Source organism: Gobius niger (genome assembly GCF_951799975.1).
Source record: "Gobius niger genome assembly, chromosome: 8".
NCBI lineage: Eukaryota > Metazoa > Chordata > Actinopteri > Gobiiformes > Gobiidae > Gobius > Gobius niger.
Genome location: NC_136859.1, coordinates 37,028,088 through 37,043,838, shown reverse-complemented (window position 1 = coordinate 37,043,838; position 15,751 = coordinate 37,028,088). Strand labels below are relative to the sequence as shown.

General features: G+C 44.0%; 1 protein-coding gene across 1 annotated transcript in view; it reads left to right on the top strand.

The window, feature by feature from the left end:
- The window catches only part of thsd7ab (thrombospondin, type I, domain containing 7Ab), a 357,113-nt gene that overhangs the window by 296,815 nt on the left and 44,547 nt on the right, over positions 1 to 15,751 (top strand). The window contains exons 20-22 of the mRNA XM_079562212.1: positions 5,669 to 5,784; positions 7,375 to 7,492; positions 8,976 to 9,121. Coding sequence (XP_079418338.1) covers positions 5,669 to 5,784; positions 7,375 to 7,492; positions 8,976 to 9,121 — 380 coding nt within the window. The remainder of the gene's footprint in view (positions 1 to 5,668; positions 5,785 to 7,374; positions 7,493 to 8,975; positions 9,122 to 15,751) is intronic.

Here is a 15,751-nt window from a genome sequence, read left to right as displayed (position 1 = left end):
CATGTTTCCAGAATGTCCAAAATGTTAGGAACTCTCACACTCCCTGCCACTGACGCTCAACATGAATGTCAAACATATGAACAAATACAAATTCAATTATTTCATTGGTTTATCCTGACAGTGGTTTGGTTCAGTGGAGAGGTCAGAGAGCAACAGAGGGGCCGGGGCTCAAAGATCAAACGTGGCACTAACCCCATTATTAATTCATTATTTTGTTATTTATTGATTACAATTGAATTTAAATTTGCTTTAATTTGTCAGTATCTTTTGCATGTGAGGCATCTGCCCCGGGCCACTGTATCTTTCCTGTGCGTTTCTATTCTATGTCCTTGTAACTGATGTAGAGCAATCATGCTGGAAATAAGTCTAATGTTCAAGCCTTAAAATCATATTCATTACCTGAAAGTGAACTGCAGTGTTGGTTCAGTCGAACACAGTGCAGCTGACATGAGGCACGGAGAGTTTGTAGCTGCTGTTACATTTCCCGGGTCAGTCCTTTCTACACAATTCATGTTCATTCATTTACAGGACTCTCTTTTCATCCACCATCTCACATACAAGTCTAACACTTTCACAAACCCTCTGTCGTGGACCAAGTAAAAGGCAGGGACAAAGGTGTTTAAAAAAAGGAAAGTTACTTAGTTTAATGCTCAAAATATGAATTAACAAAGGCTTACAAAAATAAGTAACAAACAAAACTTACAAAAATTTGGGCCCAACTTAACAGTAACTGAACTCAAAACCAACTGAGTGCAACAAAGGACCACAGTGCTTAAATAGGGGTGGAGTAAACCATATAACCAACATAAGAGGGAGGTATAACAAAGAAAACACAAACGTACTAAACTTAGCAAAACTTATCATACGAACAAAGTAAAGCAAACATAACTATAACTCAGCTCAAAAATGATAAGTGCAGATAAAGTAAGTTCAACCAACAGAATAACTAAATAAAACGTGTGACACTTGATGTTCCCCCTCTGTTCATTGTTATGGTCCCCTCCAAGGTCTCAAAATGGCCTCCAACCCCTCCAGCCAGTCTTTGGCTGTTTCTCAATTGCGAGGATCCGTCCTCTGTTTGGCCACTTCGTTGACGTCCTCAGTGGCGGCTCCTCCAAAACGGAGCAGAGTGTCCTCTCCCCGCCGCCTTTGAGCTCAAATGGAACGGCCTCCGGAGCGGCTGCGTCAGGTCACGTGTCAATCTATGCTCATTAAAACAACTGTTTTATAAATAACAGAGGCCAGGAAACTGTTTATGTGGAACACAACTTTTTTAAAGTGAGTTCAAACTAATAAAGTTTTGCGAGAAAAGAAGAAAGAAACTATGCTGCAGTGCATCATGGGTAATTTCAGCTCTCCGAGGCAGCGGAGGATCCACTGCTGTATCCTTCGTAAATGAGCCAAACGGAGGAGTCGAGCTGCGAGGGGGCGAGTGGTCCAGGTGAAATGGAACACCACTTGGCGGCGCCGTGATGACGCGAATGACGTCCGAAGTGGTCGAGACGCCGAGGATGCTGGCAATTGGGAAACAGCCTTTGTCTGCAGCACACAAAATGGTGGTGGTAGAGGCATCCACCACACCCTCACATCTGCACACAAGTGCTTTAGAAATTAAAATCATTGCCTTTAGCTCCATCGCCATCTGCTAGAGGGGGCTCAGATTTATGCTTTCATTTCCTGACCCCATGAGGTCGATGCAACTTGAGATGTGACTGTTTCAGACGAGTCCACTGGCCCCATACACACCCGGGAGCTTTGTAACCGCGGTGGAAGTGTGTACATTTGGGCAGCATGAAGGTTTTAGCTGCTGTAACCTCATGGGGCTGAGTTTTTGTTTGTTTGTTTTTTTACCTTGTGCCTTTGCTGTTTGTGAGAAAAACATGTTTGCCAGAGTGATCAAGGTTTGTCAAACTGCAAACTATTCTCAAAGCTAGTAACAAGCAACGAGTGGCTGGATTAGGTCATGGAAGTTTCATTTCACTCCAGAGCGGGTTGTGGTAATAAAAAAAGCTGATCAGCGTACGGGCATGTCATTGCATTAGGAGTAATGGTAACGTCTTTACAGGCGCTTTTTAACGTAAATATGAGGCAGATTTTCATAAAACAGAAGCTTGTGATTCAGAGAATGCTTTTATGGAGCTGGAACAGAGAGAGCCTGAGAGCGCCACATTTACCCCTTTACCCCCCACCTGAACCAAGCACATTTCCCCTCTTTCGGCTTTACCCAAATCTAAAAACTTCTTGGAAAAAAGTGTAATGAGAAAAAATTAGTATGAAAATGCAACAAAAGAGCGACAAAAAAGTGACAAAAGAGCAACAAAAAAGTGACAAAAGAGCGACAAAAGAGCGACAAAAAAGTGACAAAAGAGCGACAAAAAAGTGACAAAAGAGCGACAAAAAAGTGACAAAAGGGCGACAAAAAAGTGACAAAAGAGCGACAAAAAAGTGACAAAAGAGCGACAAAAAAGTGACAAAAGAGCGACAAAAAAGTGACAAAAGAGCGACAAAAAAGTGACAAAAGAGCGACAAAAAAGTGACAAAAGAGCGACAAAAAAGTGACAAAATGTGATGAAAACTCAACAAAAAAGTGATGGAAAAAAACGTTGAAAAAAAGTGATTACTACCCGTGGAAACAGATCCAGTTAGATGAGTTTTGTAGGTCTTAGCTTTCAAATGTGGTGTCAAACTGGCCTATTGGCTGTGACCTTATAGATTTGCGTAAAGCGGAACTGGAGAAAATGCCCTCGGTTAAGGCGGGGGTTAAGAGGTTAAAGAATGATTAAAACTCGGACTGAGTACTGTAATCTGAACCGCAGTTCTATACCTTCATATGCAGCTCAAATGCATGAAAAATAAAACATAGGCTTTAAATGAAATGTTGAAATCACAAATGCAATCGCAACATGTGTCAGAAGAATCACAATTAGGTTTTCTGTCAAGAGCGTGCCGCCCTAGTGTAAATATTAACATCAGAAATGGAGTCAATAAGTGACAACAACGTGAGGAAAAGTCTGAGCTTTCAAATGAGGCGTTACACGGGCCTATAGGCTGCAAGCTCCAGTCCAGAAGCTTTAAGATTTGGGTAAAGCTGACCTGGAGACTCAGTGTCCAGAGTGATCCTGCAGTGGTGTGCATTAGCCTTCCCCTCACATTACCAAGCTATTGTTCCGCACGTACAGCAGCGGTGTTTGCTGACCTCTGCCTGCCCCCGTCCTATCGCTCTGCGGAATATTCAGTGTGTGGGAAAAACATAAACACCACAAAATAATGTGTGAATATAATGTTTTATGGATTACCCCAGTGTCAGCGTTTCCCCATCGTCAGCCAATGGGGACAAACCTTTGGGAGCGACTGTCACCTCTAACTGAGCTCATTCTCAGAAAGATCATCAAAGAATTAAAGCAGAACTAAGTAACTCGTGCCCCTAGAGGCCAGAAGCGCCACTGCAGGTGTCGTAGCAAGTTGCGTTTTTTTTTTACTCATACTCAATTGTCCATGAGAGTAAATACTACGCTGACAGAAAAGTTTCTGGCCAGAGACACCAGGGGTAGATGAGAGACCCCCCAATCATCACATTCACACTTGTATCACCCCCAGAGGGACTACGTGAAGGATTTATTAAGGTAAACAAGTTACTTAGTTCTGCTTTAAGAGAACTGATGCTGATTTGGGGCAGATTTGGATTGTCAAAGTGAGATAGCCAATAGATTTACAATCTTCACTGACCCACTCTGATAACCCTATGCTGTGTACAAAGATCTAAGGCTCTACTTTCATTTTTAAAACAGTGTTTTATCATCAAAAACAGTCCTTTTTAGACTTAGCTGCTAACTGATGTGGCTTCTGCTGCTTCAGACATGTGCTCTATGTATGTGTGTGAGGGCTGTGTCGAGCTGTGGAGCTCGTCTGCCTCTGCGGGACAAAGTTAACTCACTGTTTTGAAGGGAACGTAGCCATTCCAGGCGGGCCAAATGGAGTAGCTGAGGGCTTTTTTAAGTCGCACATATTAAGACATTTTGGACATTTTTGTTCATGTTTTAGGGAATGTGTAGTCATGACACTTCCTACATTAATAACAGAAATGGAAAGAATGTTTCATTCAACATTTAGTTTTTGCACCTTCAAAAAACCAAACAAAATGAATGATAAACCATAGTTTGAGACAGATGTGTGTCCCCGTCAAAGGATGTTGATGCTTGTTTTCTTTTTTACTAGATGTTCTGGAGGGAGCTTAGGAACACGTGCGTAGTTCGACTATGGGTCACGTTTTTAAGGCATTGATCGCAGCTCTTCAATCTCAGTGCTACAGTGGGACCATGGCACTTTGCTCTCTTCTCTCAGGACGGTTCAGGTCACAGCTGGATAAATACAGTCCTCTGTCCTGTGACAGCGTGAAAGGTAAATGCAAATAAAGTTATGAGGCTGCAGCGCAATGAAGTTTTGGGAATATTATCACGAGAGCAGATGCTCTGCGGCGCTGGAGACAGAAAGACATAGGAGATGCAGGTAACACATTCAGCTGCACTGATTCTGTCTGTAATAAAACCAGATGAACTCGAGTCCAAAGGATTTCCAGTCAGACTTTCGGGAGTTTCATATCTGTGGACGAGCTTATTTGCTTGTGAACGGGCCAAAGATAAATTGGAGAAAATATGGTCCTTTATAAATGATTTACTATTTCGCTGCGGCCCGGTAGCAAATGTGTCACGGCCCGGTACCGGTCCCCGGCCCGGTGGTTGGGGACCACTGAGTTTGAAGATTCATCTGTCATTGCTGTACAGGTGATGAAGCTGCAGAGTTATTTTTCATGTGCACTAAATTTGTGTGAGAATTGTTCCCACAGTGTGAGCCCGGCTAAAGTCCATTCATGTAATGAGTAATAAAAGCTTTTCACTCCAGGCCGTTCCCGTCTCCATGAACCTCTTTGGATTTAAAGTTAGTTTTCATTAAAGGTCCCGCAGCTCTGCACATACATCTTGCAGCGTTATTGATTTGGGAGATCTATAGCAAAGACGGTCTGCACAATGTTCAGCAAAAAAAACTGAAACTACGACCAACACAAGACACATCCTTTGTTCTGGGGTGGAGAGGAACTGGAGTTGAACCCAGTTCCAATATCTCAGAGTCGTGCAGGACTGAACCTCACGCTCACGTCAAAATGGTCACAAATCGGACTGAAATTAATTGACAAAACTATGAACAAATCCGAGCGTTCATCACAAAGTGCTAACACACCGAGTGATGTTCTCGCACATCAAACACAGCTTCACAGCGTGGTCGTCCGATTCAGTCAATCAAAGAGCTGTATGAAAAGGTTAAAAGGATTCTCGATCAAAAGCCTCAGGGCCTGATCTTGTGTTTCTAATTGCAGTCTATAGAGCAGACTTTACCGCTGTGGAGCCACTGTGAGATCTGGCAGCTCCAGACCTGGCACATTAAGTGGACAGGACGTGGGCTGGACAGTCATGTTTTAGTCGTACACTCGATCAATGACCGTTAGAGAAAGTACCAGCTCCGGCTCGAAGAGCGGCTTCTCGGTCAGCAAACTCCTCACCACTAGGGGGCCGTTCAGTGGACCGGATAAAGAGCTGTTGTATACCATGAGTATGTGCGTGACCCGAGTGTGTTGTTGACTTGCCTGTCCCGTGCGTCTGTATTGTGTGTGCAGAGTGGAGCACGTGTCAGCTGAGCCCCAGCGCCGTGTGCGGACCCGGCCTGAAGACCAGGATGTTGGACTGTGTGCGCAGCGATGGCAAATCTGTGGACATGCGCTTCTGTGAGGAGGTGAGTCCTGCTGGGACAGATGTTACGTGGGGTCGGCTCCAGTTCCAACGTTTATTTGTTCCAAAGTCCTGTATACAGTATTTCCTGTGCTGCGTTCAACTGCCCTTTGTAACAACGTGGACGACTGCGGCTTATATTCATGCGTGCTCCAAACATTGCGGTAAATGTCTGCATGGTAATGGAAATACGTAGCTATACGACTTGAATGATGCTGTAATGTTCGTGTTTGTGCTGAGTTAAAGCTGAGGAGAGCTTCATCAAGGTCTCATTGTGAAGACGTTAATGCAGTTTTATAGAAGCTTGAACTTAAACCCAAACTTGCTTAGAATAGAGCATAGATAGCTATAAATATGTGTTGTTAAATAATGTGTCCCGTTGATGCATGACTTTGAAATGACAGATGTTACAACATTTAAACAGGCCACACTTAACTGTTTGAAAACAATCTGTGTGATCTTTTCTCTCCTGCCTCTCCTATTCCATTATTCCATTATTATATTCCCCATTTATCCGTCACGCCTTGTGGCGTTTATGGCGCCACATTAGGTGAATCCCGCCCCGGGCCTTGGGTGAAATGTCCCAGTGCAGCTGTGGTAGTGACTTCAGGCCCCGCCCCCCACCGCCTCAGAACCATTGACAAAATCACATTACGGGACATTGACTTTTACAGCCGCATCAGTCTCCCCCGCTCGGCCGTCCTCGGGCTGCAAAGGCCTCTGGGAAATGTAGTCCCTGTGCCGACTGTGGGGGAAACGTCTAATGTTTTCCGAGGGGCGTGGTTTAGGAATCAAAATGGTTTTCTATTCTAGAATCTGCTCTAAATCACATTCAGCTGCAGTTTTGAGCATCAATGACATTCAGTTTGTGCCAAACGTGTTCTGTACTTTTAAAAATGCATAGATTTATTGTGTGTTTGCAGAATTAAAAAAACAGTATTTTGTACTCTTAACTGATTTTGTAAAAGGGGAAGTGCTGCTTCTGCTATAAGCACTTTGGCGCATACATCAGACTTCTGCTACAGTTTGTCTTTGTTTTTGTATCTGTCCCTGTCACATTAATGCATAAAAAGTAATAGATTTAACTTGCCAAGCAACACGCAAGAGGCCACGCAGTTTTCATTTTGACAATGTGTCTTCATTTGGTTTTGTTTTTTTGCAGAAACTCTCTTTATTTGTAAAAACACGCGTGTTTGTTTTAGCCGCGTCTAATTGTAACATCTTTGCAGCAGGTTTTTGACGTAACTATGAGGCAGATTTTTATAAAACAAGCAGCGTTTTGCAGCTCGTGATCTAGAGAACGCTTTTATGAAGCCTGGTCTCCTGTTGTCATGTTTCTCTGGTGCTTTACCTCTGCTGTTTGACCCGTCTGCAGGAGGGAGAACACGAGGGGACGAGACCTGCCAGTCCCGTTTATTTCTGAATGAATACAACTGCTCCTTATCCCGCCTCAATCCTGCCTCTCGCAGAGTCGCATCTTGTTGCTAGTTTTAGACACCTTTCGGTCCTTTCAGACCCATCATATTTATAAATGGTTATAGATTATAATGCATCATTTGTAATGGTTGTGGGGCGGATAATGTGTGTGTTTCAGTTGAATCTGGAGAAGCGCTGGCAGATGAACGTGTCCTGTACGGTGGAGTGCCCCGTGAACTGTCAGCTCTCAGAGTGGTCCTCCTGGTCAGAGTGCTCCCAGACCTGTGGACTGGAAGGTAAGGACCGCTCCTTTCTTCTTCTACTGCCGACCTGCTCTGATCTGTACTGGATTCTGTTGTAGCGTCAGCCTGTCTTTGGTTAAAAAACATGGCCCCTGCTGCCTGTGGGGGGCGCTACACGCAACACGCAAGAGGCCACGCAGTTTTCATTTTGACAACGTGTCTTCATTTCGTTTTTATTATTTTTGCGTTGTCTTTAATTTGTTGGCAAACATATATTTTGTCTCATTAACTACATTTTATTAAGTTTCAGCAAAGTGATTACATTTTCTAAAGTTATAACAAAGAAATGATAGTCGGTGAGATTACCACTGCCTACTTATAAAACAGGAATGATCCAAACTGAGGCGTATGTACATTAGAGTGCTGCAACCCGTCCGACGTCCGACGGGACCCGTCGGAACCCGACGGGCTCGGTCGGACTCGGACAAATATTTAGAACTTATTTTCGGGCTCGGGTCGGACTCGGACACATCAGCACGATAATAAAAAATGAAAATAAAATGGGTCTGTTTCATTTCATGCATAGCAAGCGTTCATTTGTCAAAAAACTAAATAAATAAATAAATAAATAGAAGATGCGGCATTTAAACCCGCTTATGCTCTGCGCAGTGCGCACGCAGTAATGCTTTTAAGAAGTTGTGAACTGCTGTGACAACGAAACACGTGTAGTGACCGCACAGGTAAAACTGTTGCTCCGCGTACGTGCGTGCGTGTGGCCGTGCGTGCTCTGCTCATCTGTGTTGACGTTCCGAATGCCTTTTGATGGATAAAATCTGACTTTTTCCACACAAACAATATCGTATCCTACTGTGTCATTAGGCTTATGGAAATATTGTGATTTTAAATGTGTCGGGCTCGGTCGGGACTCGGACACAAATATCTTAATGCCTGTCGGGCTCGGTTCGGATTTGATCACTGCTCTGTCGGACGAGGGCCGGGCTCGGACAGAAAAAATCAGCCCGATCCGCACTCTAATGTACATGTACATGTTTAGCTACATTCATGGTCTGGGGGACTGTACCTATTGTGCATGTTTTAGGTTGATGGGTGACACTTGTGGACTCTGTGACAAAACCCACTCACACACATGGAGCCTGCGTAAATTCCAAACAGAAATCCCAGACACAGGCTGGAAACTAGCGTCACCTGAAAGACTGAGATTACACTAAATTAAAAAATAATCATAGTCAGAATTACCGTACATAAAAAAAAAAACATATCTAAGAAATGAATAAAAATGTTTGCCCTTGATTTGAGTTGGTCAGTAAAATCATCTGTCAATGGTGCTTTAAATATGAAAATGATATAAATTGCACTTAATTAAGTTTCAAATGGAATCAAATCTCATTCCATTGACAGATTTCCTCCTATTAAGGTGAAATATTCATTGTCACTAATTCTGTATGATCGGTCACTTGTCTTGCTAATACTCTGTTTGGTTTCTGAATTGCTCCCCTCTGTCCGGCGCCCTCTGCAGGTAAGATGTGGCGGCGGCGCTGGGTGGTGCAGGCGTCTCAGGGCGACGGTCGGCCCTGTCCTCCTCACATGGAGCAGTGGAAGCCCTGCCCCGTGAGGCCCTGCTACTCCTGGAGGTACAGCCAGTGGTCCGAGTGCAGGGTGGAGGTACGTACTACATTCATGACAGATGTTTATTATAAATAAGACTTAGTTAAAGGCCACACACTTGATATTTCGATAACAAACTAAGAGAGAGGAAGCTGCTAAGTTAAGATGTTAGATGTGGTTTAACTCATTCCCGACTTTCCTAACATACATTATCTGTAGCATCACAATTCTTCACTGGGACGGGTTTATAGCCACATTTCACACTTGCAGGGTCACTTTTCAGGGTCACTTAATGTTAGAAAGCTAACCTGCAAGTTCAGGAAACTGATACAAAATAAAATTATAATTAGATGTAGAGTGTTTTTTCCACAAATGTCTGAGTTTACAATATACTAAAGGAGGACAAAACTAATTTCCATCCATTACTTGGAAAAAAATCTGGTATAGTGCCGCTCCCCCTAGCTAATGTGTGCTATCTCCGTCAAAAAGGGGTGTTTATCATGTATCATAACGGGGGAGAACTGCCTGTTAGTGACTCTTTTTGTGGTCTAATAACAGCGTGATATCGTCCAGATCGAGGCCAAATGGTTTGCAATGTGAAGTGGAGGAAAATATTTAAAATGTGTTACAAAGGGGAGACCACAACTATCGAGGCTAAAGCACCGGTGTACTTTAGGAAATGGAGAAAAAAAGCTCTCGGTGAGTTCTTTTCTTATTGTCCAATTAGTCCCGTGTTGATTCAGATCTGCCCAGTCTGCTCCTGCTGTGGAGGAGAGAAAGGCTGCAGTCGGCTCCAGTTAGTGGGCGGTATTAAATCAGCCGGTTTATCGGCTTCGAATGCCGGGAAACGGGCCCCATGCCATTAGTTTCAATGGGAGGACATCCGGATAATGTCTGGTAGCAACGGTTGCTATGAGGTATGACTGGACAATGACCGTTTTGGGGAGAGGTTTTGCGAAAGGTCAGTTGCATTTATGTACATGTATAAAGATCATGCTTTATGAGTGCTTTTACATGTGATAACGGCACCAGTGAGTTATGTTTTAAGAGGACTCCTACATTTTCAATTTCTGAGCAGAAGCAGAACCATTTCTGTTTGTACGTTCCCTGATTTCAAAGTTGAAAAGTCCCGTGAGCATGTACCGCAGGAGCTTATGTTAAAGTTGAGTAAAGAGACGAGATAATCAGTGTTCCCAAGGCCGGGGGAGGGCACAGCATCCCCCTGGAAGAGCTGCAGGACGTGTGCGTGGACAGGGATGTTGGCATCTCTGCTCAGATTGCTGTACATTAGAAACAATTGAAACATTCGGTCATTGAGAGTGCTTCACCGCTGCTAAATTCCAGAAAAAATGATATTGAATTGTTTAGAAATGTTTTTGTTACTTTTTACAAAACCAAAAGTTTACATACATTTCATTAATATTTGGTTGTATTACCTTTAAACGGTCTATTTTGGGTCAAATGTTGTGGATTTCCTCCCACAAGCTTCTCACAGTAGTTGCAGGAGTTTTGGTCCATTTGTCCAAACACAACTGGTGCAACTGGGACATATTTGTAGGCCACCTTGCACGCCTATGCCTTTTCAGCTCTGCCCATACATTTTTAACTGGATTGAGATCAGGACTTTGTGATGACCACTTCGAAAGATTGACTTTGTTTTCCTTAAGCCACTTTGTAACCTGCTTGGCTTTGGGTCATTGTCCATTTGGAAGACCCATCTTCTGGCTGATGTCTTGAGATGTTGCTTAATTGTTTCCACATAATGTCCTTTCTTCATGATGTCATGTATTTTGTGAAGGTATGTTGTGGGTATGTGTATATGTTGTTTTCGTAGGTTCCTTGTACTATGTACTTTGTAAGATGTAACGTGTACTATTGTGATATGAAAATGTGTTATTGTAATGATTCGGGGGTGGGCGCTCATAAGCTTTTGCTTCGGCCCACTCCTTCTCAACAGAACGACTACTGCTCAGACAAATAAATAGACTAAATTAAACTAAACTAAACCCCACAGCATGATCCTGCCTTGTGTACACCTTTCAACAACCAAGCAGTGCACAAGAGTTTCACAGAACGCAGCTAATTCTTATCGTTGGACCAGGGCACCACCACAGAAGTTTGACCAGAAGAACGCGGCAGGCTGGTGCAGAGTCAGGAGGTCAGAGAGATAGGTCACCATTTATGGACTCTATCCTGAACTCAACAGGGAGCCAGTGGACAGTCTGGAGAACAGGTGTAGTGTTGGAGTGTTTGAGAGAAGGCATAAAATCACTCTCCTCACAAATTCATGGTACAGATACGATACCCCTCTTTACTCTGACTTGTTTGGTCATTATCCTGTTCTTCTTTAATTGCACATTTCCCGTTGATTTGTCCCCCCCGGTGTGATTCTGGAGAGCTGATGTAACGCCTGATTTTCTCCGTTGTGAGATCAATAATGGCTTATCTTAAAGACTGCAGATAAACTGTGACTGTGGCGCGTGCTCTTGAAGATACACACTGTCATTGTGTCCTTGGGCTTTTCACTTCACCCTCCCTGCCTCAAGCGTCTGCGTACATTGGTGTATGAATGAGAGTGTGAATGGGTGAAGGAACCACTATATACTGCTATGAAAGTGGAGACCATTTACCATAACAATCAATGTATGTTCTGCTAAAATGCTGAACACTGATGCCTGTTTCACATCTTCGTCTGTGTTTAGTCCTGACTCTGAGGTTCAGAGCTGAGATGACTCACATGGCTCTAGATCTACTTCAGTGCAGACCATGAAGAGACTTGTTTTAAAGTTCTCTGAGCACTGGACTAATATGGTCCTGGTTCTAGTCACATACAGCTTACCACAGAATACCATCTAAATCAGGGGTAATCACGGCCCTTAGAACAATTGTTGTGGCCCTCAAGTACGGCTGGACGATATAGCAAAAAAAAAAGTGTCACTTTATTTTCTTATATTGATTGTTCTCAGTTTTCGATTCTTTTAAATACAAATTAAAACAGATTCATAAACTTTTTTGATACAAAGTTTGGCTCAAACAAAAACAAATACTATCTTCTAGTTTCATTTACCACCAAAATCGTCCATTGTCTCGTCTAAACTCCAAAACCAGGAGCTGTTTCTGCCTCATAATTGTCTGTAAACCTGACGATTATAAAGATCAATGACAATTATTGAGATTGACTAAAGTAGAGTGAATTTCTCCTTTGTGATATTAATAAAGGCTAATCATATCTTCTTTTAGAGATTGTGATTTTGATTAAATTTTGATTGATTGCCCAGCTCTACCTCCCGCCAGAGATGGTACTTTTTACTGCAAGTTTAGTAATCCCACACAATGAAAACCTTCAAAAAGTTACATTTGTTGAGAGGCAGAGCTGGCATTATGGTTCCAAGCCTAAACAAAAATATGTGGAACAATATAAACCTCTCTTACTGTAAATGCACACAGCTGAATGCTCTGACCACCGATCTGTGGCTGCATGTCAATATCCAACCCTCCGTGAAAGAAGTCATCATCATTCATTCCACCAGCCAGGGGCATGCTGGGACATCATTTCAGCCCTGGAGTTGTATTATTTAAACCTGCCCTCGTGTCTCCAGATTTGTAGCTCACCACAGAGAGCGTCAGCTTAGAATACGGCAAGTTGTGAGATCGTTTCTGTCTTTTTTTTTTTGCCTCATCTGCCTTTTTTCAACTTTGGGTTTAGGTGCTGTGGAGCCTCCAAGAGCTCTTTCTCAAACCAAAGTTGAATAGTTTGGGAGGAACACACAATGTCATGTGTGGAGGAAAATGGAACAGCACATCAACATCTAAACCCTCTCCTCACTGTGAAGTCTGGAGCAGGAGAATCCCGGTGTGGGGCTGTTTTGTTGCCTCAGGGCCTGAACAACGTGAAATCATCAATGTTAAAATTAATTAACAGTTTATCAAGATATTTTGCAGAAAAACCTGCGACATTAACAACAGCATGGAATAAGTAAGTGAACCCCTGTATTAGATATCTGCTGACCCTTACTTTGCAGCAGTAACTGCTTTTCTGTAGTTGCAGATTAGACGATCAGGATGAATCTTGGACCATTCCTCTTTAAAAACTGCTGCAGTTCAGCGAGATTCCTGGGTTCACTTACTTATTCCTCCTTGTCCTGTGAATGTTGACATGTTATGGCCAGCAATAATGTAATTTTTTGGGTGGTATTAGTTTAGGCAGACACTATTATTCTTAATATTTTGATGAAGATTAGTGGCCAAACCACCTTTGCTCTGCCCGATCCCGTCAGACCTTGGAGGTTAAGCAGGAAGGGCCTGGTCAGTACTTGGATGGGAGACCGTTTTGTCAGACTTCCTTGTGTTACCAATGTAGTGAGTGAGTGGTTGGTGGTGGTCGGCGGGGCCGATGGCGCAGACTGGTTGCCTCGCTTCTGTCAGTCTACCCCAGGGCAGCTGTGGCTACAATAGTAGCTTACCACCACTGAGTATGGAGTGAATGAATAATGCAATGTAAAGCATCTTTGAGGTTCCAGAAAAGCGCTGTTTTATGACCACCTCACTCTCAGATATGTGAAATATTCCAAGGCATTCACATACATTGTCCTCCCACTGTAACGCTGCTCTGAGTCAGATCAGTTCTTTCTGATTTTAACACCTCAGTCATTATTTGAGTGATTTAAATAAAACAAAACAAAAGTTGTTTGACTCTATGTCTAAAACAGCAGCCCAGGCTCCTGCTGCAGCCCAGACGACTGTGAGAGTCCATCATTAATAGATTTGTTTCTGGTGGGCCAAAAGTACCGCGGACGTCCTGACTCTCCCGATTACACAGCACCTTCACCAGCTTTAAAAAGGCTGTAACAGAAGAGCCTGTTTTCTATACATATACATATTATTTCTTGTATAAATAGTGCATTTAGAAAAAGCCTTGATAAAGCATTATGTGGGTTCCTCTGTATTTGACATTTAAGACATCCCTTCCATAGTTATCATCCAAACTCTTTCATTATTAACGGCAACATCGACCCGTTTTCTTCCTCCTGAAACAACAGCCCCGACGTCCGATCGATTCAAGCCGAAAAGCGAAGCCCAACAGAGAGAGAAAAGTCCAACCTGCTGCAGAACCAGAGACTTTTAGATGAACATAACAGGAGCCCCCCTTCTCCGCTAAATCAATCCTTGTAACCTTCAGCGCTCTGCGTCAGTCAGCGCCTCGGCCTGCGCTGGGGTGGAAACAGTGGCTTCATTTGCATTAGCTTTATATTGGTCTTTCTATGTTTATTTGGGTTTGATCAGTGCCTTGTTATTGAATGTAAAACACATGGAAGCTGAAGCTGATTTAGTATCATCTTGATGAAAATTCGTTTTTTTTGTGCTTCTGTTTATTGTGCCAAAATCAAGGCTCTATACCTGATTTTTTCATTTCAAACAATGAAAGAGGAAGTCACTAAATTGAAATATATAACACCTACACTCGCCTCACTCCACACCTTCACTCGCCTCACTCCACACCTACACTCGCCTCACTCCACACCTTCACTGTCCTCTCTCTGGACCTTCACTCTCCCCTTCTCTGCACCTTCACTCTCCTCACTCTAGACCTTCACTCTCCTCACTCTGGACCTTCACTCTCCTCACTCTGTACCTTCACTCTCCTCTCTCTGGACCTTCACTCTCCTCACTCTGGACCTTCACTCTCCTCACTCTGAGCCTTCACTCTCCTCACTCTGGACCTTCACTCTCCTCACTCTGAGCCTTCACTGTCCTTACTCTGTACCTTCACTCTCCTCTCTCTGGACCTTCACTCTCCTCACTCTGAGCCTTCACTCTCCTCACTCTGGACCTTCACTCTCCTCACTCTGAGCCTTCACTCTCCTCACTCTGGACCTTCACTCTCCTCTCTCTAGACCTTCACTGTCCTCTCTCTGTGCCTTCACTCTCCTCACTCTGCGCCTTCACTCTCCTCGCTCTGTGCCTTCACTCTCCTCGCTCTGTGCCTTCACTCTCCTCTCTCTGGACCTTCACTCTCCTCTCTCTGGACCTTCACTCTCCTCTCTCTGGACCTTCACTCTCCTCTCTCTGTGCCTTCACTCTCCTCACTCTGCGCCTTCACTCTCCTCTCTCTGGACCTTCACTCTCCTCACTCTGCGCCTTCACTCTCCTCTCTCTGGACCTTCACTCTCCTCACTCTGAGCCTTCACTCTCCTCACTCTGGACCTTCACTCTCCTCTCTCTAGACCTTCACTGTCCTCTCTCTGTGCCTTCACTCTCCTCACTCTGCGCCTTCACTCTCCTCGCTCTGTGCCTTCACTCTCCTCGCTCTGTGCCTTCACTCTCCTCTCTCTGGACCTTCACTCTCCTCTCTCTGTGCCTTCACTCTCCTCGCTCTGGACCTTCACTCTCCTCACTCTGCGCCTTCACTGTTCTTACTCTGTGCCTTCACTCTCCCCTTCTCTGCACCTTCACTCTCCCCTTCTCTGCACCTTCACTCTCCCCTTCTCCGCACCTTCACTCTCCTCTCTCTGTGCCTTCACTCTCCTCACTCTGCGCCTTCACTCTCCTCTCTCTGGACCTTCACTCTCCTCTCTCTGGACCTTCACTCTCCTCTCTCTGGACCTTCACTCTCCTCTCTCTGTGCCTTCACTCTCCTCGCTCTGGACCTTCACTCTCCTCTCTCTGTGCCTTCACTCTCCTCGCTCT